The following is a 22,412-nucleotide window of genomic DNA, read 5'->3' on the forward strand; positions in this document are numbered from 1 at the left end:
TAGGCCTGCCAAAAATATTAACAAACAGACTTCAGGTAGTCTTAAACGACGCCGCGAGACTTATCTTCAATCTCCCGCGGAGAACGCATGCCTCTCCACTATTAAAAAGTCTACATTGGCTACCAACCGGACAGAGGTCTGTTTTCAAAGGCCTTTGCATAGCCCACAAAGCCATTTACGGGAAGGCCCCGACCTACATCAAGGAACGGATCGAGATATATAGACCGGAAAGAAATCTCAGGTCCTCTGATGCCAAATTCCTTGTATGTCCTCGTTTTAAGCTGGCCACAATGGGAGGGAGATCTTTTTCGGTTCTATTACCGAAGCTTTGGAATGCCCTGCCTGAAACACTCCGGAAGGAGGAGAATCTACTCCGCTTCAGGAAAGCCTTGAAGACCAATTTGTTCCGAACAGCACTCAGTCCAGCTTAGGCACTCCACCCTTTCTTTTTCTCGGATGTTATGTTCTATGGTCAAAGCGCCCTGAGACCTGTAGGTGACCCGGCGCTATATAAACCCATATTAACAATAACAATAACAACAATAACATCTGACGTTTTCGTGTGCAGACTGCAGCTCAGTCGCTGGATATTGAACAGACACCCCCAGTAATATCTGAACTGCTGCAACAGGGAAGCACTGTGCGTGTGCACCGCTCTGTGTGTTGAAATGTCATGAGGCACACTCTGAGCTGATGCTGGCTCTAATCTATCACAGCTATGTGTCAGCCGTCCTCCCGTAACAAACCATTTTCCACAGCCTGGCCTGTAAACGCACCTCCCTCCAAATGCTTGTTAGATAAACCATCAAAACTGCGTCCTTCAGAAACCTCTGGAAATGGTAGCCATCATGCGTGCAATGAATGGGCATATTCTGCGTATCCAGGTTTATGGTGCGTCCACGCACCCAATTAAACTGCGTGTTCATTATAAATATTACAAACCTAATGCGTGTGTGTGGGAACCACACAGCAATCGCAACAAAAAGGGCGCGCTGCTCGTGAGTCACGTGCTGTGTATGTTTACGCTCTCCGTGTGCATTGACTGCTTATCTCTCCAGCATATGTCACGGGCAGTGTTCCTTCTATGAAAAGAGCTGGTTCATTGACTGAAACATTCCTCCTTTATTGGGATGGTTTAGCAGCTCTTATCACCATAACCCTCCCCAGGGGCGCAACTAGGTCTTAATTTCGGGGGGGGCTAACATGGCAAATGAAGGGGCGTGGCTAATGTTATTCAATGGGGCGGAGCTAAAATGGCAGATAAACAGGATCGGTTAATGCCCCCTCACACTTTAAAACCCCTACCCGCCCTGAACCCTAAAATTACCCCTGGCACCCCAAAACCCATACCCATCCTGATCCCTAAAATTATCCCCCAGCACCCCAAAACCCATACCCACCCCACACCCTAAAATTACCCTCTGGCACCCCAAAACCCATTACCACCCTGAACCCTAAAATCAACCCCTTGGAGCCCCAAAACCCATACCCGCCCTGAACCCTAAATTTACCCCTGGCACCCCAAAACCCATACCCGCAGTGATCCCAAAAATTAAAACCTTGCCCCCCAAAACCCATACTCACCCTGAATCTTAAAATTACCCCTGGCACACCAAAACACATACCCACGCTGAACCCTAAAATTAACCCCCTCACACCCTAAAACCCATACCCGCCCTGAACCCTAAAATTACCCCTGGCACCCCAAAACCCATACCCATCCTGATCCCTAAAATTATCCCCCCGGCACCCCAAAACCCATACCCACCCCACACCCTAAAATTACCCCCTGGTACCCCAAAACCCATTACCACCCTGAACCCTAAAATCACCCCCCTGGAGCCCCAAAACCCATACCCGCCCTGAACCCTAAATTTACCCCAGGCACCCCAAAACCCATACCCACCCTGAACCCTAAAATTACCCCTGGCACCCCAAAACCCATACCCGCAGTGATCCCTAAAATTAAAACCTTGCACCCCAAAACCCATACTCACCCTGAATCTTAAAATTACCCCAAGCACCCCAAAACCCATACCGAACCATAAAATCCCCTCTGGCACCCCATAACCCATACCCACCCTGAACCCTAAAATAACCCCCTGACATCCCAAAACCCACACCTGCCCTAAACCCTAAAATTACCCCTGGCACTATAAAACACATACCCACGCTGAACCCTAAAATTAATCCCATGGCACCCCAAAACCTACACCCACCCTGAACCCTAAAAGTATCCCCCCCCTGGCACCCCAAAACCCATTCCCACCCCAGACCCTAAAATTACCCTCTGGCACCCCAAAACCCATACCCATGCTGAACCATAAATTCCCCCTGGCACCCCATAACCCATACCCACCCTGAACCCTAAAATTGCCCCCTGACACCCCAAACCCCACACCTGCCCTGAACCCTAAAATTACCCCTGGCACATCAAAACACATACCCACGCTGAACCCTAAAATGACCCCTGGCACCCCAAAACCCATACCCACCCTAAACCCTAAAATTGCCCCCTGGAACCCCAAAACCCATACCCGCTCAGAACCCTAAAATTAACCCCTGGCACCCCAATTTGTAACCCACCATGAACCATAAAATTACTCACTGGCACCCTAAAACCCACACCCACCCTGAACTCTAAAGTTACCCACTAGCACCCCCCAAAAAAAAATGAACACTACAAACTTACATTACAGTTGCATATTTGGAGGGGACTGTCCTCTTTGACGTTTCTATGCATGTAAGTCAAGAACAACATTCACAGTAACCTAGATATGCAGGCAGTAGGTAATGCTGTGCTGAAAAATGCATTAAAGTTACTGGAACTTACATAAAAAACTGCTGCCTGCTCTTCTAATGCTATCCTGTGGAGTCTGGCTGATCAGCAGCACTGTGTCCTGGCATCCAGCCCCTCGAAGGTCTCAGAGTAGATAGGTCTCCTGGATTCTCCTTGCCTGCGTCTCCTCTGCTTCTTCGCTGCTGCCCTTGGATGCGAAAATAGAAAGCTCCATGGCCCTGTTCACCATTCATCTAGTGAGCAGTGCAGTGGATGTGAATTCCATCCAAGTGCACAGACAGCAGGGTGAAAGGGATGGCCAGTGCAGGTGATGCTTTTCCTTTGAAAATTAATTTCTGCTGGTGTCATAGCCCAGGGTTTGCTGTCTGTGCACTTGTATGGAATACACATCTATACAAGTGCACAGACAGCAAACCCTGGGCTATGACACCAGCAGAAATTCCCATACAAAAGAAAAGCGTCACCTGCACTGGCCATGCCTTCCCCCTGCTGTGCACATCTTCACACCCCATGCTTACAACCCATCAAGTGCTTAGGTGAAATCCCTGCCGTCAGGCAAGGATTTCACCTCGGTGGCGCCACTGTAAAGGAAATCAAGAGGTGGGGGCAGGGGGGTTCACTCGAGGAAGCTGTTCAGAGGCTGGCTGTCTGGCTGGGCTGCTGGGCCTCTCGGAAAGCATAATAAAAGTCACATTCTCGGCTCCGATGCGCAGCCTTCTTGCATCATTTCAGTGCGTGTCATCTTAGCCCGGCAGAGGAGGCGACGAGGGGGGCTGAAGCCCGGTGAGCCCAATGGGTGTTGCGCGCCTGACCCTCCCAGCTGTTCCTTCCTACAGCGCACTCGCGTCCCCACCGCAAACCTTCCGGAAATAAATCAACGCTCCATTGAGGGGCGCTCTCAAACTAGGAGAACGCATAAATGGGACGCTGATAAGCAGCGCACACGGCAATTCACCAGTGGGCCAGCAGCACCACACGCCCATTGACGACATTGATGACATCACAGAGTTGATCCTTTCTCCCACCCTTAGCCTCTCCCAGCCTTCTCTCCCGAGGGAGTAGGGCAGCCGAAGAGGGTCTACACAGAAAGCAATCGGGGATAGTACAGTTCTTCTGACTTCCTGTCCCTTGTGTGACCTACTTAATTTGGGCCGGGGCAGCTGAGGGACCACAGTGCTATTTAGGGTTGGTGTCAGCCACCGGCAATTTACGTTCATTTTGATAGGGATGGGTTAATTAGTAGAATCCCTTCAACTTGGTTTCAGAGGCCGTTATTAAATGAGTGGACCCGCAGTCACATGACGTAATTACCAGCAGCTATTTAGCCTCATTGGGCTTCCCCAGACAGGGCGCATTTAACAGTGGTGGATGGGGCTGGTCGCTTTCTTATTTGCGGTGCTCTCTTCTCGGCGAGGTGTCAACAGCTTCTACTGCAAAAACAAAGCTGGCTGGGGCCGGCGAACGACTCGTTAGAGAAGTTTCAGTAGAGGCCCTTCTGAAAATTTGTTCGGCGCAGGTCTCGCCTATTACATATTACTAATATGTGCTCTCAATGTTTCACGCTTTATTACAAATCTCACAAAAAGATGTTAATATTTCACTTCTGTTCCTGGATTTTCGTCACAATAAAATACACTGAACATAATCTTAACAAAAGTTATTTACAAAATTTTAAGCTATTGCCATTATAAATTACAATAACTTTTATTTAAGTATTAATTATTTAAAAAAATGAAAAACCATTGTTATTTGTAATATCAATACATCTAAGTCACGTAAATACAACGCATATTGCATTACAAATGCTATAGGTGTCACATTTGCGAAAGTTAAAACTATTGGCATTGTAAATGACAAAGCTATTAATTTCGCTATTTTCAAAACCAACACATAAATAAAAAAATTGTCATTTACAATACCAATAGCTCAAACATTCCTAATGCGAGACCTATTGCATTGCAAATGCTTGTTTGCATATTGTATTTATTAACTGTATTTATCTTGCTTGTGCTTTTATGGCTACAATCGAACCGAATAAAGTCTATTTGATTTTGATGATGATCCAATGTTCTTTTCGGGTTGGCAGGCCATGACATCATACAGGTGGGTACTACAAATTGTTTCGAAGAGTCCGTTCCTTTCTTTACCATTACACCGTCCTCCTAACTTTCGGTTACTTCCGAGCATTTTAAGAGAACCAAAATCTGTGATACGCTCACCACTTTAAAAGACGCAGTCATGAAAATAATGGTGCGAGGGCGATAGAGAAGAATGTAAGCATGAAGTGAAGAAAGGGGAGGAGAAGTGCAGATAAACAGGCATAGGGGAGGAGAAGCCGCAGAGCGCACGCTGGGCGAAGCCCTTTGATGTGCTGTAAGCGGCGGGGAAACTGAAAGTACGGCCGGCCTGCGGCCGGCCATGAATAATCAGGGGAGGAGAAGCCCTTGCCGGGAAACTGAAAGTAGGCCTTGAATGCGCGTGCTTGTTTGCTCACGTGATTCACATGAACTTCAAGAAAACCGCAGCAAAAAGCCCGTGGTTTCACGAGGATTTTGAGCACTTGAATTCTCGCTCCCTCAATGCGCTTGCGCGCATTGTAGGTCACGAGACCTAAAAATTCATTTCCTAACAGGCGGATTCGGCGGATTTTGGACAGTGCACGAGAGAGTCACGTGACTCCTCGTGGACGAGCATGCCCAGCCCAGCCTTCCCACTGCCAGCAGCATTTCTCCACGGCCGCCAGGCCACATCAAAGGCTTCCCCAGCACTGCCCCGCCCATCAATCACCATCCCACTGCCACCCCCCTCCCTCTCCATATGGTGCGCTGTGCCTCAGGACTCTGAGCCGTCCCTACGCTCCCCACCCACCCCCATCCTTCACACCCCCTGCTTCACAGCCATCTGTTCCTCTCTCCCCGCACACAGCCTCTCCGACTTCCCCTCTCTGCTGCCAGCCTTAGGGCCGCCTCTGGGTTCCCAGCCTCGGCTCTGCTGGCATCTCGTCTCCTCTCTTCGTGTGCTCCCACTGCTCCTTTCCCCCACTCCTTGTTGATTTTCCTTTCTGCAGTTACTTCTAAATCTTGCCTCCGTATCCCTGGACCCTTTCCTTCTCTCATTCCCTATTTTGCACGTCTTTTTGCATGTTTCACCCCTCACACCCCTTCATTATTCTTTTATTGTCTCGGTTGTTCCTTCTGCAGTGTTTCCTTATCTCAACCCATCTTTCGTTGCTTTAAAGTTCCTCCTCGTTTCATGCTCCGTCTGCTCCGAAGTATAGCGCCGCGAGGGGAAGCAGTGTGCTCTATTTCAGTGTATACAGTACACTCACTCTTTCCCTCTTTCCCTGGCTCCCTCACCCCTCCTCAACTCCCCGGACCCCCCCCTCTCTTCAGACCCCCCCCCCTCCCGCTCTTTTCAATGAGCAGCAGTCACATTTCTCGTTGCATGGCACGAGCACTCTTTATTTTTTTAAATATTTTTTTTATTGATTTTATACATGTCAAGCATTTCAACATTTGATGGCAAAAAACAACCACCCATGAACAACAGAACAAACTGTTTGAGCCTACCAGGTTGGTCATTGGTACAATATTTCTGTGCCATACCACATACCAGTAGATGGGCGGCATGTGTCCTTAGAAGGTTCTAAAGTGTAAGAATCAACTCCTCGCTCCGGCCCCGGTTTTACCTTAACTCCTCCCCTTTGCCAGTGAATTTACGGAACTGCATTCTCAGTCTGCACTAGTCCATGGGCCACATATTTTCGCAAATGTTCTGGGCAATCTTGGCCAGGGCCTGGTTCACCCGTTTTTCAGCCCTCCTGCATGAGTCCATACTGGACTCCCACTCCCTCACCATGAGACCCGTAACACCAGGGCTTAAGTGGGATAACAAACTGTGGGTGTCTCTCAAAGGGGCGTGGCCAATGTAATTAAGGGCTTGGCTTACAAACACAATCAAAAAATCTGTGCTTGGCATTGTGTGCCGCCCAAATTGTATTGTGCTGTTTCCGACATTGCATTCAGGTAAAGGATACAAGAAACATCATACCTACAATAAGTCAGGACTATTGGCTTTGTCAATGGTTGTTAGTTGCCTAAGATAAATAAGCTGCAACTATGGCTTGTGTTGTTTTCTTTCGGTTTCACGATGGGGCTCTGGTGCACTGTCCGCCCTTCCTTCTCTCGTTTAATGCTTGCCTCCTTCGTTCACTTCTGGCAGAGCCGCACTCCATAAACATTCGAAAACCTCTTAAAACTGTAGCTCATTTCTGACATCTGACGTTTTCGTGTGCAGACTGCAGCTCAGTCGCTGGATATTGAACAGACACCCCCAGTAATATCTGAACTGCTGCAACAGGGAAGCACTGTGCGTGTGCACCGCTCTGTGTGTTGAAATGTCATGAGGCACACTCTGAGCTGATGCTGGCTCTAATCTATCACAGCTATGTGTCAGCCGTCCTCCCGTAACAAACCATTTTCCACAGCCTGGCCTGTAAACGCACCTCCCTCCAAATGCTTGTTAGATAAACCATCAAAACTGCGTCCTTCAGAAACCTCTGGAAATGGTAGCCATCATGCGTGCAATGAATGGGCATATTCTGCGTATCCAGGTTTATGGTGCGTCCATGCACCCAATTAAACTGCGTGTTCATTATAAATATTACAAACCTAGGGGCATATTATCAAGGGGCTTTATCTCCGCTTTTTTGGCTTTAAAAGCCAAGAAAGCGGAGATAAAATTATCTCCCTATTACCAAGCTGTCGCTAACACCAGTTAGCGACAGCTAATAGGAGATAGTGACCATCTCGGGCCCCGCTTTGCATGTCAGTGATATTTATCACTAATGACATGCAAAGTGGGCATGCCAAGATGTTAGCGACTGAAAACAGTCGCTAACATCGCTATCTCCTATTACCAACTTTTGGAGATATTTGCGCTAAGCGCGAATATCTCCAAAAGCTAACACTTGCCCAGGAGCAGTTCTTAGCCATGTTATCCAATGGGAGGTGGATAACATGGCTAAGAGCATTTGCTCGATAATGCATGAATATCGCGGACTTTTCAGCGATATTCATGCATTGCGGACGTTTTTTATCGCATTTGCGATAAACCTTGCTAATAGCAAGGTTTATCTACGCTAAAAATCGCCGATTTGCGGCGATAATTTTTGTCTCTAAATAAGTTAGAGACAAAAATTATCTCTATTGGTTGGTAATATGCCCCAAAGCTCGCTGGGGCCGGCGAACGACTCGTTAGAGAAGTTTCAGTAGAGGCCCTTCTGAAAATTTGTTCGGCGCAGGTCTCGCCTATTACATATTACTAATATGTGCTCTCAATGTTTCACGCTTTATTACAAATCTCACAAAAAGATGTTAATATTTCACTTCTGTTCCTGGATTTTCGTCACAATAAAATACACTGAACATAATCTTAACAAAAGTTATTTACAAAATTTTAAGCTATTGCCATTATAAATTACAATAACTTTTATTTAAGTATTAATTATTTAAAAAAATGAAAAAACATTGTTATTTGTAATATCAATACATCTAAGTCACGTAAATACAACACATATTGCATTACAAATGCTATAGGTGTCACATTTGCGAAAGTTAAAACTATTGGCATTGTAAATGACAAAGCTATTAATTTCGCTATTTTCAAAACCAACACATAAATAAAAAAATTGTCATTTACAATACCAATAGCTCAAACATTCCTAATGCGAGACCTATTGCATTGCAAATGCTTGTTTGCATATTGTATTTATTAACTGTATTTATCTTGCTTGTGCTTTTATGGCTACAATCGAACCGAATAAAGTCTATTTGATTTTGATGATGATCCAATGTTCTTTTCGGGTTGGCAGGCCATGACATCATACAGGTGGGTACTACAAATTGTTTAGAAGAGTCCGTTCCTTTCTTTACCATTACACCGTCCTCCATCCCCCAAAGACTGACGTAGGACCATTGTTTCATTTTGCAGCAGGAAGTGCAAGCCCTTTTGCCAATGGAGCTATCTAGAGGGTGCCCACACCAGGAGTAGTATGTGGTTGTTGTTCCCACTACTTTCTGGTTTTCTGTTTCCCAAATAGGACAGAGGCCTTTGTCCAGTTTTAGACCTGCATGCTATGCTCTCAGTGTCTTCCTCTGAAGGAAAAATGAAAAATTATGACCTTGGCTCGGGCCTATTGTGTCCTCGACCTGGAGGACTGGAAGGTGGCAATGAACCTTGAGGTTTCCATTTACCCAGCGCCACCTGTGGTTTGTGGTGGGTCAGTGGCACTTTGAGTGTGCTGGGCTCCCATTTAGTCTCACGCTCCTTGGGTGTTCACAACAGTGATGGTGATGGTACAAGCGCATCTTCGAAGGTCAGGGCTCCCAGTTGTCCCCTACCTTGACCACTGGCTGACCATGTGAGGCTCACCCCAGGCAGTCGTCAACTACCTCCATACTATGGTGCGCCTCCTGTCATCTTTGGGGTTCACAATCAACGTGCTGAAGACAACACCATCACCATGTGGTACTGCAATAAAAAGAAAGGGTGGGTTGGGGTCATGGACCATGTGCCACTGGAAATGGATGGACCACCAACAGATCTTGTTGGTGGTGAACCACCTGGCAGGATCACTGAATGGCAGGGCAGACGAACCCAGGCATTGTCCCTATTGGATCGCAAGTGACAGATACACTCAGAGGTCGTGCAAGGTCTCTTCGGCAAATGGGGAGAACCTTGGTTCAATCTGTCCGCCACCACCAAGAATGCACGGAGTCAGCAATTCTGTGCATTGGAGTTTCCAAGGCGTCTCTCACTCAATGATTCAATCCACCTCAAGTTGAACTTGGGATTCCTGTATGCCTTTCCGCCGAAACCACTCCTGCCTAGATATATGACGGAACCACGCGTGCCATTAACACGCATACCTTAACAAAGCGTCCTTAACTACGCATACGCCTTTACAACGCATGCCTTTACCATGCAAAATGTTACCACGCATATGCCTTTGCAACGAAAATGTAAGCATTTCGCAGAATATAAAGCCACAAAGCCACACACATACATATATATACACACACATACATCACAAACCCTAAAAATACCCTTGCCACCCAAATCCCCTACCCACCCTAAACCATAAAAATACCCTTGCCACCCAAATACCCCACCCACACCAAACTCAGAAAAATACCCTTGCCACCCAAATATCCGCACCCATCCTAAACCCTATAAATACCCTTGCTCCTAAATGCACCTACCCACCATAAATCCTAAAAATACCCTTGCCACCCAAATGCCTTCACCCACCCTAAATCCTAAAAATACACTTGCCACCCAATTACCCTTACCCACCATAATCCCTTAAAATACTCTAGCCACCCAAATACCTTTACCCACCCTAAACTCTAAAAATACCCTTGCCATCCAAATACCCCTACCCACTATAAACTCTAAAAAAGGCCTTGCCACCCAAATACCCTTACCTGCCCTAAACCCTTAAAATATCCTAGCCACCCAATACCATCATGCACTCTAACCCTACAAACACCCTTGCAACCCAAATACCCTTACCTTCCTTGAAAATACCCTTGCCATCCAAATACCCTCACATACCCTAAATCCTAAAAAACCCTAGCCACCCAATACCCTCACCTACCCCTCACCCCAACAAGCACCCTTAACACCCAAATACCCTTACCTACTATAAACCCTAAAAATATCTTTGCCATCCAAATGCCCTCCCCACTTAAAACTCTAAAAATATCCTTGCCACCCAAATATCCTTACCCACCCTAAACCCTAAAAATAACCATGCCACCCAAATAATCTCACCTACTCTAAACCATAAAAATACCCTACCCACCCAATACACTCATCAAATCAACCCCATAACCCTAAAAATGTATATATATGAGATCAAGGTCCTTTGGGGACTGAAACGCGTAATGGCGGCAAATAAACCAGCATTCTAAGCACTGATTCCTGGGTCCGTGTCAGCTTACTTCTTGGGAAATGAAGATGGAGAAAGGCGGCGACTTTCATATATATATATCTATATATATATATATATATATATATATATCTATCACTAGGCGTATAAGCTGTATTTTACAAATCTCAAACTCAGGAAGAATTGTGTTCTTCTTTTTTTAATTTTCACTTGTTTATTATAGAGGCAGTAACAACGCTAAGGGTATGGGTGGCATCAACAATCTAAGATACATGTCACTTTAGGTCTTTCGGTCTTTTGTTTTCCGGTTTACATTTCTAGTCAACTGTCCAAGTTTATTATTGGTAATATTATGTAAGACACTTATTGTATATAGATGTATATAGATGAAATTTGTGTATACATTTTACAATTAAGTGAGAGGGCTTTCATAGTGCCAACTAGGGGCTATTGCATTAATGCAGAGAATTCAATTCAGCCAGATCTTGCTTCACAGTTGCGGTTGTAATTTTTATTTAATTGTAATATATATGAAAATTTGTACAGCAACTCGCAATGTAATGAATTGTCATGCACTGTGGGAATTCCCAGTTAACCCTCTTTTTTAGAAATTTAAAATCCTGTAATCTTACATATGTATCCGGATTTTAAGTACTGTATTGAAACAGGTATACTTTTAAAGGCCTGGCTTAAGACAGCCTTGTTTGCCCGTTATTGCACCCTTAAATGATTAATTTAACAGCTGTGTTGCATATTTCGATGGTTTCAGGGGCAACCAATCAATGAGGTTGTTGTTACTGCACTAGCACTTTAAATTCACGCAACTCTTTCGGTGCACCATGTGACCAAGCCCTCTGTGTAGGGCGAAACGTTATCCTGCCATGGTGTGCTGTTAAATAAAAAACTCACCAGCACTCTGGGTCTTCCGTGTTCTTGCTCGTGTGTCAGCCGAGGATTGATGGCGTGGCGTCTTAGCAGGAGTGCAAGTGCGGAAATATATATATATATATATATATATATATATATATATATATATATATATATATATATATATATATTACCTACTGGCGATAGCCTGTAGGTATATATAGTTAGGACCTAGTTACCATAGGAAATTCCGAACATTCTATTGGGAATAACTTTGGCGCCGATTGAGGGATCTGCCTGGAAATTTCCTTACATTTGCCTCGCTGCGCTCCGCTCCTTCCCTGAAAGGTTCGGGGGGATTCGTCAAGCGGGGGCCGAGAAAAAAGGGGGGTCCCAAAACGTGTTTTCCCCATGTTAATTTCCATAGGGACATTCTGACAAGGCTACAGCTCGAACGGCTGAACGGAATTACACCTGATTTGGCAAAATGGTAGGGACTGGTATGCAGCAGTGCCTGTTGTATGTTTGGTGTAAATCCCTCCAGTAGTTTATGAGAAAATTGAATGTGAAATTGAGTCCAATGCAATTTTCCATAGGACCTTTAGACACAGCTACAGCCCAAACGGCTGAATGGAATTACTGCAAACTTAGCAAAATGGTAGAGCCTGGTATGCAGAAGTGCCTTTTGTATATTTGGTGAAAATCCCTTCAGTAACTGTTGAGAAAATCGACTTTTTTCAAATTATATATCTATAGGCGGGACACGGTGCGCTCACGGGCTTGCTCCGTCCTTGCACTGTCCGTGCACGTGCGCGGACCTTAGCGTGCGCGCGCGGAATTCTGATTGGCTGTTGGACGTCTGTCAACATTCCAGTCAGTCGAAATAAGGAAGTGTTGTCCGCCATCTTGTTTTTGTGGCAGATGATAGTGGTTGTAAACAGAAGTGTAATAGTTGACAAGGAGGCAGGGTAGAGATTCCTGAGCCCCCTAGGTTTTGTCATGGTGTCTGTAAAGGACCCCGAAGGTTGAAAAAAATGAAAAATTAAAAATTAAAAAATCAAGGGGTCCGCGTAATGTGCGCGGACAGCGGCTCAAAAAGACAAAAAAGAAATACATTAAAATAACAAGTTTCAGTGTTTAGATGTTGGTTGAGTGCAACATTGAGTGATGACTTTCACCTTTGGGTTTAGGTAGGTGTTTTGTGGAGAGGTAGTATAGTATTTGGTAGAGAGCATTGGGGGTAGGTTGAAGATTATGTGAGTTTGAATGTGTTGATAATTTGAACCAATTAAAATGTTACTTTGGTTTTGATTTTGTGTGTGATGAAATGTGATTGGCTGGGTATTTGAATATGTATGAAAAATGAGAGGGAAACACAGCCATTTTGAGATTTTAGTGTTTGAGGTATACTTCTGAGGTGTGAGATTGAGACAGAATTTACTGTACAACAGTTTTCTAGAAGGTGAGTTGTTAATTTGTAAGGAGAACTCTGTTGTTCACTTTAAGTTAATAGGAAAAATGTTTTCTGTTAGTTATTTAATGTTTTTCTGGTATACTTATGGATTGAGGAGGGCAACATCAGATGCAGTGCTTTATATTTCTAATTCTTGCTTGATACTATACACTGTCCAGGGAAACACGGCCATTTTGTGACTATAGTGTCTGAGGTACTTTTGTGTGGAAATTTTGGTGTTCAATTTCTTGTGTGAGATTTACACAGTAGTAACTCTTCTTATAGAATTTAATAGTTTTTCTCTGCCCTATCTCGCTCTTACCCTGCAACATCTCACTATCTTTCTCTTTCTTTTAATAGTACACTAACATCAATAATGGTTGAAAATGAAGAGTCATTTGACATCGTTATAGACATTTTTGTGACTGTTATTGAGGATGTTCCTGTTGATGAGAGTAGTCCTGAAGGAGAGCTTTATGATGGAGGAGATGGCATGGACGATTTCTATGATGAATCCTTGGATTCAGATTTAATGGAAGCTTTGGAGTTCATTGAGTTTGAGGATTCTTTTTGGGAGATTTTCAATAGTGACATTGCTGATGATGCAATCTTAGACGATCATTTTAATTTTGGAAATTCCCAACAATAAATTTAAATTTAGTAAATAAATATTGTATGAGAATTTATACTTAACTAAATGTAATTTATGAGGTAGTAGCAAACTGATAATTGTTTGTGTTACATAGTAAGTTTACTCATAAATACTTCCCTTCTCCCCCAAAATTTTCTTAAATGTGTATTTGACATCTCTTCTTTATTTCCTGCACCCTTTCTCTCACTGTCTGTCTCTGATGCAGAAGATAGCAACATAAGTAAGTTTAAAAAACAGCAAGTGTGTCTCACCAGAGCAGAAAATCATGCAGTAAGCGCTGTTTCTCTTTCTTTTAATAGTACACTAACATAAAATGATGAATGAAAATGAGGAGCCTACCAACATCTTCTTTGAAATAACAGCAACGTTTATTGAGGCAACTTATTCTGTGGTGTATATTGATCCTACAGATAAAACAAATCATGAAGAACATGAAGGAGATACCATGGCAGATTTTTTTGATGAAACACTAGATATGGAATTAATGGAATGTGTAGACGTTGTTGAGTTTGACAAATCATTTTCAGACACTTTGATGGATGAAATTTCTGATGAAGAAATGCTACAAGTTCTTTTAGATTTTGAAAATTCTGATAAATAAATTTTAATTTAGTAAAGAAAAATTGTTTAGAAAATTATACTTATTTAAATGTAATTTATGAGGTAGTAGCAAAGTGATACAATTTTGTGTTCTTCATGTCCTATATCCTTTCTGTCACTGACTCTCTCTGATGCACTAGTTTACAACATAAGTAAGTATATAGAACAGCAAGTGTGTTTCACCAGAGTAGGAACTCATGACCCCCTACGCCAATTCTGACCACACATTGAGAAAGGAAGGAATCATGTGAACAAATCTGTTTCTGCTTTCCTGAAAGACTACAGTATGGATTCAATATACCACAATAACTTGCATTACAGCATACAAGGTATCTACAGAGGAGACGATGTCCATTTCCATTTAGTTTTATTCTTTTTGTGAAAAATTTCAATAGGTCCGCGCAGCGTGAGTGCTCGGTGAATGCACAGTCCGCGAACCCTTTCGCCGGCATTTTTGGTTTCAGAAGAGAGTGAAAAATATAACTAAAAAACGTGGGAAGGGGGTAGGGTAGAGTGTCCCTGACCCCTTAGGCTTCTCAGGGGGTCATTCAAGGATTTCTAAGGTTAAAAATAATGTTTTTTTTTTTAAAAATAACAGAAAACACGATAGGTCCGCGCACGGGGAGTGCTCGGTGAGTGCTCGGTGCACGGACCTCGGTAAAAAATTAATACAAAAAATAAAGTTAAAAATTATATTTGAGTGTTTACATGTTAGTTGGCTCTAAAAAGAGCCGTTGTGTTCATTGTGTTTTTTTTTTTGGCACCTACAAGTAAGTACCAATGCATAGTCTGATGTTACAGAGATAGACTCTGTTCCCTTCATCAGTGAAATGTACACCATCTGTTCTATAGATGCTTTGCATGTTGTAACGCACGTTGTTGTGGTATATACAACCCATTCCATAGTCTCTCATGTATGCAGAAACAGATTTATTTACATGTTTCCTTGCTTTCTCAATCTGTGGACAAAACTGATTGGACCAATTCCATTTTTGCCTTTGGCATTGTTAGACCTGGGGTTACCAGTCCACACAGGGTAGCCTGGCACAGAGTAGGTAAGACTAAACTCAGAGGTAAATTGTGTTAAGCTTGCATCGCACCACGCACAGTAACTCAGCGCCCCTCCACAAAAAGAATGACTCTACACCAGTTTAGAAAAATATATTCTGCTTTTATGAAAAATCTTTAGTGATTCTTTGGTTCTTCAGCAGAGTTTACATTCAGCACGTTATATTTCTCTGTATTCAATTATTGACATATCCACCATTTTACATAGCATTAAACCTACTTATCTCCCTCTAAAAGAGAGGAGCTCAGAGGTAACTCCTGCCCCTACAGACATTAAGTTATATTTCACAATCCTAGTTAAAGTAAACAGCAGTATCAATTCTCCTTACAATGAGGCAGGGCTGCACATTAACTTTAAGATCTCAATGCTATTACCAGCAGGAAGTTACAGGTTTCAATCATCATAGCACACTAGTAGCACGGTTCAAGCAGCTGGTTATCTAGGTGAAGATAGGCAGAATAATTTATCCTTCTCATTAAGCTACATAGTTTGCTCTAAGACCTCAGTACATAAACAGGTTTTTAAGGCGACACTCTTTGACTCTAATTGGTCTGCGTACAGAAGTACTTCCCCAACCAATGCCCCCTTACTCCCTGAATGGCCCTGTTACCTCGGCTTTTTTATGAGCAGGAAATTAAGCCTTATTCAGAAGACTTTTCCCTTCAGTCTACTTTCACCAAACAGAGGGAATGCTGTTTTCATGGAGTTGCACACTTAAGAAGTGCTATTCAGAGTGCAGTTAACAGATGGGAGTTACCCCAAGGTCTGATGTTTATTTCTTGGCCCCCTTCTGATGAACGTCAGTATTCTATCTCGGGATGATAGCTGGGTAAGCCAGACTCTCCCTCTCCCTTCACAGTTCCGCCGGCAGTAGTGAGGCCCTCTCAGCCCCTGGGGCCCCGCTCTTCACTTTTGCGGCCTTACCGGGTTTTGGATGGGTTCATCCCGGTCTGCTCGCTCAGTCGCGGTAGCTCCACTTGATCGCGCTACCTATGCTCAGGAGTGATCCCGGCCCACAGTGCTGCCCGATCCTGACAGCTGACTGGGCCGGAGCGCCGCCTCACCTCCCTCGGCGTTCCTCACAGGTCTGCGTCCGCCTTCACCTCACTCATCAGAGAGGGAGGGTTTACGCGGGCCCGCCTTTCACAATCCACACCCCCTTCTTCCGGATTCACACCCGTCTGCGGTCACTTGCCTCCGCGATGCCGTGTCTCACCACCGCTGCCCGGCTGACACCAACCAGACCCTACCCGCCGGTTCTTTATAACGGGGGCTCGTGGTTAAGAGGCAGCGATCCAGTGGCAGGAACTTCAACCGCCAGCCGCATCCAGGTAGGATTCTTTCTATGGTCGTGCGGCCACAGAGAACCTTTCTAAGAGGTGGCAGAGATGTAACCAGCCCCACACTTTTGGAAGGAGCAGTTCCGGTGGAGTCATAAAAAGGGGGGGGGGAGAAAAGAGCGCTGGTCAAGCTCTTTTGTAATTAGTTGTCCTCTCTGTTGAATTCCCAGGTCAGCTAAATATACTCCTCACAGGAATACTAACAGGATGGGAGAGCTTTTGGAGTTAACGCGATGGCAGGGCTTAGTCAGTAGGAAGGGGGTAGCGTCAGCCAGGTAGAGCAGCCGGCCCATAGGACGATCTATCCCTTCTAAGTGCGCCTTCTTCCCCACACTATTGCTTCGCTCCTCACCAGGCTCCACACAGGTTCTCCGGTCACTCCAAAATGGCCGCCCTGTCACTGGCCTTATATAGGCTAGCCTCAGGCTACTAGAACCAGCTGGAAGGTTCTCGAGTGTCCCTATGTTATCCTATGGGTCCCTTTTTCTGAGGTGAACAGTTATGGCAGTTACAAGCCACCATTTTGTAGAACTAGATTTTCATGATACCTGAGGGGCATCCAGGCCTAATAAAAACTATAGGGTCAAGGAGTACCTAACCCCCAGGACAACACCTAAAAATTCCAGTGGACATAAAAATGAAAGGAATTGAGGGGCAAAAAGGGGACAAAAATAAATAAATAATAGGAGGGACCACCCAAAGGGCTAACAGGTCTAACAGGCATATATTGGAATAGACAAAGGCAGTTTGAGGAAAAAGTTACATCAATTGTCCAAAGATGTCCTTCAATAGCATTTCCAGACCAACCCCAGTCAAAGTGCATAAGTCATTTCCACCACAGTGCACAATTATGAGGTCAGGATGTGGGAGATGCATGAAGGATTTCACCATTGGTATCAATTGGTAACTTCTCAATCCTCTCTGGCCAATCCATAAAATATCCACATTTGGTAAATCAAGGTTTAAAATTCCTCTGTTTGTTGCATACCTTTTAGACCAGAATACAAAACTGTTTCCTACAAACCATACTGAAGGCATCTTCAAGGCAGGTCTGGTTGTACTCAGATGAGGTCTGTAAATGAAATGGCAGTTGGAAAGCTTGCAGTTTAGAAAAAAAAGAGGAGGACATTCACTGCACTTGAAGCTTAAGAAATGATTGGTGCTTTCTGAAAATGTAAAAGAGCATATTAGGGTGCATAGTTTTGTTTTTTATAAGAAGCAATTCTATTGGTTCAGAAAAGGTCATTGAAAGGAACATTGCACATGATTAGCTGTTATTTTGAAAGCTCTAACAACCTTGCTGGATTCATTTGCAACATAATATAATGAACTTTTAAACTCTGTTCTTCCTTAGGTGGGAGTTACCATGGTGACAGGTTGAATGAGCACTAGGGGGATGGGTGAATATTATGTAAGTTTGAAAGTGTGGGAATGTAGAACCAATTGAAATGTTAGTTTAGTTTTTAAATAGGGTGGGAAGAGATTTCATTGGTTAAGACCTGAAATATGTGTGAAGAATGAGTGGGAAAGTGTGCCATTTCTGGTTTCAGTGTCTGAGGTGCATTTCAGAGATTCTGATTAAGAAAATCTGCTGTGTGTTTGACACTGTTCTATATTTTCAAAAGCGATTTTAAAGGTGAGTAATATAGAGAGAGTGCTGTTTGCAGTATTGGGAAGCATAACAAGCATATTGGGCTTCATTCCTGTTGTATTTTGAAAATGAGTCAGGTCTTCATTGTAGTGTAGTGTACATTTAAATGGGTTGTGCTCTGTGTGTAAAATGATTTACCATGCTAAATGTTTTTTGATAACATGTGTGGCTTAAAGATTTTTGACAAGTATCACAGTGAGTGTCTGTGTGAATTAAGGAATTATGGGCCCGATGTAGGTAGGCCGTTACCGATCGGTAACGGCCGAAAATACCGAATCTGGGCCCTTACCGATCGGTATACTGGCATCGAGATGTAGGGCACAAAAAAAAGTACAAATGGGAGCGAAAACCGAATCGGAATGATTACCGAATGTAAAAGAATGCGATACGTACATACCGAAAATCGGATACAGTACGAATCGGTAACACACCGAATCGGATGCAAACACCGAATCGGTGCATGTACCGATTCGGTAGTGACACCGAATCGGACATAAGCCGAATCGGTGCATGTACCGATTCGGTAGTGACACCGATTCGGACATAAGCCGAATCGGTGTATGTACCGATTCGGTAGTGACACCGAATCGGACATAAGCCGAATCGGTGTATGTACCGATTCGGTAGTGACACCGAATCGGACAGAAGCCGAATCGGAGAACCTACCAATTCGGTAGATTCACCGATCGGGAAAATCCCCGCTTCGGACAGATGGGGAGATGTAGGGAGACACAGAAACACCGATTTTGGCTCAAAATCGGTAGAATCCACTCGGAAATTACCATGGATTACGATCAGGTGGTAACCAACTCCAACCCATAAAAACAGCCCCAAAATGCATTGCAACTTGCAGGATGGCAGCTTTTTATGTCATAGCGAGGCGGCTACGGCTACAGCAGCAAGGAGAGAGGGAATGGCAAAGAGAGGAGCAGGTATACAGACAACGTATCACCCTGGTCATGCTGACAGATGCAGAGATCCTACAGCGGTACAGGCTGGACTCAGAGACCATCACAGACCTCATTAGGGACCTCCAACCCCTGTTGCAGCACCCCACCCCAAGGGCACACGCAATCCCTGTGCAGGTGCAGGTGCTATGCTGCCTACACCTGCTGGCGTCTGGCAGCTACCAAAGTGTAGTCGCTGTGGCAGGAGGGGTGACCCAGAGCAGCCTGTCAAGGTTCTTCCACAAGTTCCTTGATGCCATGATCCAGAGGATGGCCCACTACATTTCCTTCCCTGCAACCCAGGCAGAACTTGTACAGACCAAAGCAGACTTTTACCAGATGGCAAGATTCCCCCACATCATTGGCTGCATAGACGGCACACACATTCCGATTTGCCCACCATCTGACACAGAATACATCTACCGCAATCGGAAGTCCACTCACACCATCAACGTACAGGTGATCTGCAATGCGAAATGCATCATCACAGACCTGGTAGCAAAATTTCCGGGTAGTACCCACGACTCCTACATTTTCCAACAGAGCGGCATCTATGCACGGCTGATGGCTGGGGAATTTGGAGAAGGATACCTCCTAGGTGAGACACATCATCAGCCCCCCATAACCAAAAACAGCAAAGTGAAATACATGTATGCATGTAAGTAATTTTACCCCTTTTCCTTCTAGGCGACAGTGCATATGCCCTCCGTTCATTCATTCTCACCCCCTACCTCAACCCCTCTACACCCAGCCAAAGGAGGTATAACCGTGCCCACAAAAGCACCAGGAATGTTGTGGAAAGGACATTCGGCATCTGGAAAAGCAGGTTTAGATGCCTGCACAAGAGTGGAGGTGCAAGGCAGTACACCCCCATCACCTGTTGCAAAATCATAGCTGTCTGTGCAATGTTACACAACCTTGCGGTGAAGAAGGGCACTGAGGTGGAGTTGAGTGACTACGAGGACCATGATGACGACGAAGCTGTGCCACTAACACAGCCAGCTGGGGTGTGTACGCCAAGTGATGGGAGACATAGACGTGAGGAGATAACAGCAAACTATTTCTGAGTGAGTAAAAATGCACAGACAGGTGAATGGTTGTGTTGAATAAGCAATTTTTAATACTGTTGCTACACAGTTACTGCACTGATGTGCAACAAAACAAAGGTGTAATGTCAATGAAAACAAAAGTCTAGGGTCCAGGTTGCCTCACCCGCCCTTGCTAGGCTATTTCTTTGAGCGCTTTGCAGCCCCACTGTGGTGTCCCTCACCCCCTTCAGAATGACCAGCGGCATCTGCGGAGCGCCTGGTGCTCCTGCGTGGCTCTGACGCAGCGCTGGCCGGGCTGCTGCGGCTGCTGCTGTCCCCAGCATCCCCCAGGTCCAGGGCAGGATTTGCGGCAGTGTTAGAGATGATCAAGGCCTCCATTGCTGTCGTGATGCGGGCCATTCCCCTTGTCAACTCTGCGGTATTTTGAGCGAGACTAGACTCCATGTTGGCACCACGCTGACAGAGTTGTGCCGTTGCTGCAGCAAGGCGGCTCAAGGAGCGGTTCTGCACCCGGGCATCCCGCCTGCGCACCACCTCTTGCTCCTCCATTCTGCCACATAACTGTGTGATGGCAGTGGTTAGCCTGCCTAAACCTGCTACTGCCTCCTTGTTGGAAGCCACAAAGGCCTGAAATCCTTTCACCATTTCCCCCATCTGCAGGTTGTGCTGCAGGAGCTGGCGTTGGCATGCCATGATGGATTTCGCCTGCTGCCTTTGGATCTTCACCATATTGCCTTCGAGGCCCCGGAACACACTGGCCTCCCGTGCTGGGTCTGCAGTGGTGGGAATGGCACGGCGCCGGGTACTGCTGCTGCCCGCCTGCTGCGTGGGCTGGGGTGCCACTGGTGGGGGTGTGGTGCTGGCCGGGGCCTGAGCCCCTGCTCCCAGGACAGGGTGTACTGGAGCCACAGTGGCAGGAGCTGGTGTAGGTGGAAAGAGCTCCCTTGTCGGGGAGTTCTCTGGGGAGAATTGCAAGGAGGGTGTGCTTTGCATTTGTGGGGAGTGAAGTGCATCAAAGTCAATTTCCAGGTCTCCCTCAATATCCAGGCCTATGGTGTTTTCCTCCTCCTCCTCGGCAGCCTGACTCGTGCTCGGCCCTGCGAGTGCAGTGGTAGATGGTGCTGCTGCCTCCTTTGGCAGTGTTTGTCCGCCTGATGGTGCCCCTAGGTACAAAGAAGCATTTGTAAATAGAGTACCGATGTATTACAGTCAGTACAATTAAAGCATTCCACATGTCCTAGCATCTCCGTAGAATGTGTTCCACTGTTTCATGTCTTGTGATTCTGCACTGCCATATTTTGATACCTACTGCTGACTGGATGTACCATGATGCTTGTCTCTTGTATGTTGGTTGCAGTACTGTGCTGGGGTTTGGCTATGCATTGTGTCTAATGGGGAGGTGTCTGGTAGGGTGTGTCCTGATGCGCATGCCTCTTACCTGTAGCTGTAGCTCTGGCTGAGCTGTCCAGGGTCCCAATTCCGGTCACGCTCTCCCTCTCAATGGTGCTGGAGACCAGTTCCTCCAGCTCGGTGAGGGGTGGCGCCGGGTTCCTGCCACCACCAGTGACTCCAGCCTGCTTCTGGATCTCTGCCATCTTCCGTTTGGTCAGGCTGCGGATGTCGTAGAAGCGCTTCTTCAGCTCATCCAGGGACCTGGGGGTGACACCCACAGCGTTGACCTTCTGACCGATATCGCTCCAGAGCCTCCTCTTGGTGCATTCTGGCACATTGAGGGACAGCCTTCCGAATAGCTGCCGGTGCACCCTCACCACCTCCTCAACCAACACCTGCAGCTCGGTGCTGCTGAACTTAGGCTTCCTCTTCTGGCTGGACTTCTGGCTCTCACTCTGGTTTGCCATCTTGGTCTGAACAGTTCACTACCTCCTACTCCCACTGCTGCTAACTGTGACTGCTCAGCTCAGGCTGGCTCTCCAGAAAGTTCTTAATTGGCTGCACCTGCCAGGGTTGCCACTCCCTGTTTGGGAGGGGGAGGGGGAGCCACCTCATTGGCTGAAGCGGCTTTAACCGAT

General features: G+C 45.6%; 2 protein-coding genes across 2 annotated transcripts in view; one reads left to right on the forward strand and one right to left on the reverse strand.

Moving 5' to 3' along the window:
• The window catches only part of LOC144768973 (piezo-type mechanosensitive ion channel component 2-like), a 700,333-nt gene that overhangs the window by 617,558 nt on the left and 60,363 nt on the right, over positions 1 to 22,412 (forward strand). The gene's annotated exons all lie outside the window — the stretch shown is intronic.
• Positions 20,517 to 22,127, reverse strand: LOC144766679 (uncharacterized). Its single transcript, XM_078650451.1, has 2 exons — positions 21,821 to 22,127; positions 20,517 to 21,545 (listed from the first exon to the last, which is right to left on the reverse strand). Exons 1-2 carry the CDS (start codon positions 21,975 to 21,977, stop codon positions 20,560 to 20,562), a joined length of 1,143 nt encoding a protein of 380 aa, XP_078506577.1. The 5' UTR covers positions 21,978 to 22,127; the 3' UTR covers positions 20,517 to 20,559.

Source organism: Lissotriton helveticus, chromosome 7, assembly GCF_964261635.1.
Source record: "Lissotriton helveticus chromosome 7, aLisHel1.1, whole genome shotgun sequence".
In the NCBI taxonomy this organism is placed as follows: Eukaryota; Metazoa; Chordata; class Amphibia; order Caudata; family Salamandridae; genus Lissotriton; species Lissotriton helveticus.

Bases quoted from the DNA above. Each gene is read 5' to 3' on its own strand.
- LOC144766679 (XM_078650451.1), bottom strand. From the start codon at position 21,977: ATGGCAGAGATCCAGAAGCAGGCTGGAGTCACTGGTGGTGGCAGGAAC. The intron at 21,546-21,820 runs GTAAGAGGCATG...CTTTGTACCTAG, and splicing joins AGCCAGAGCTACAGCTACAG to GGGCACCATCAGGCGGACAA.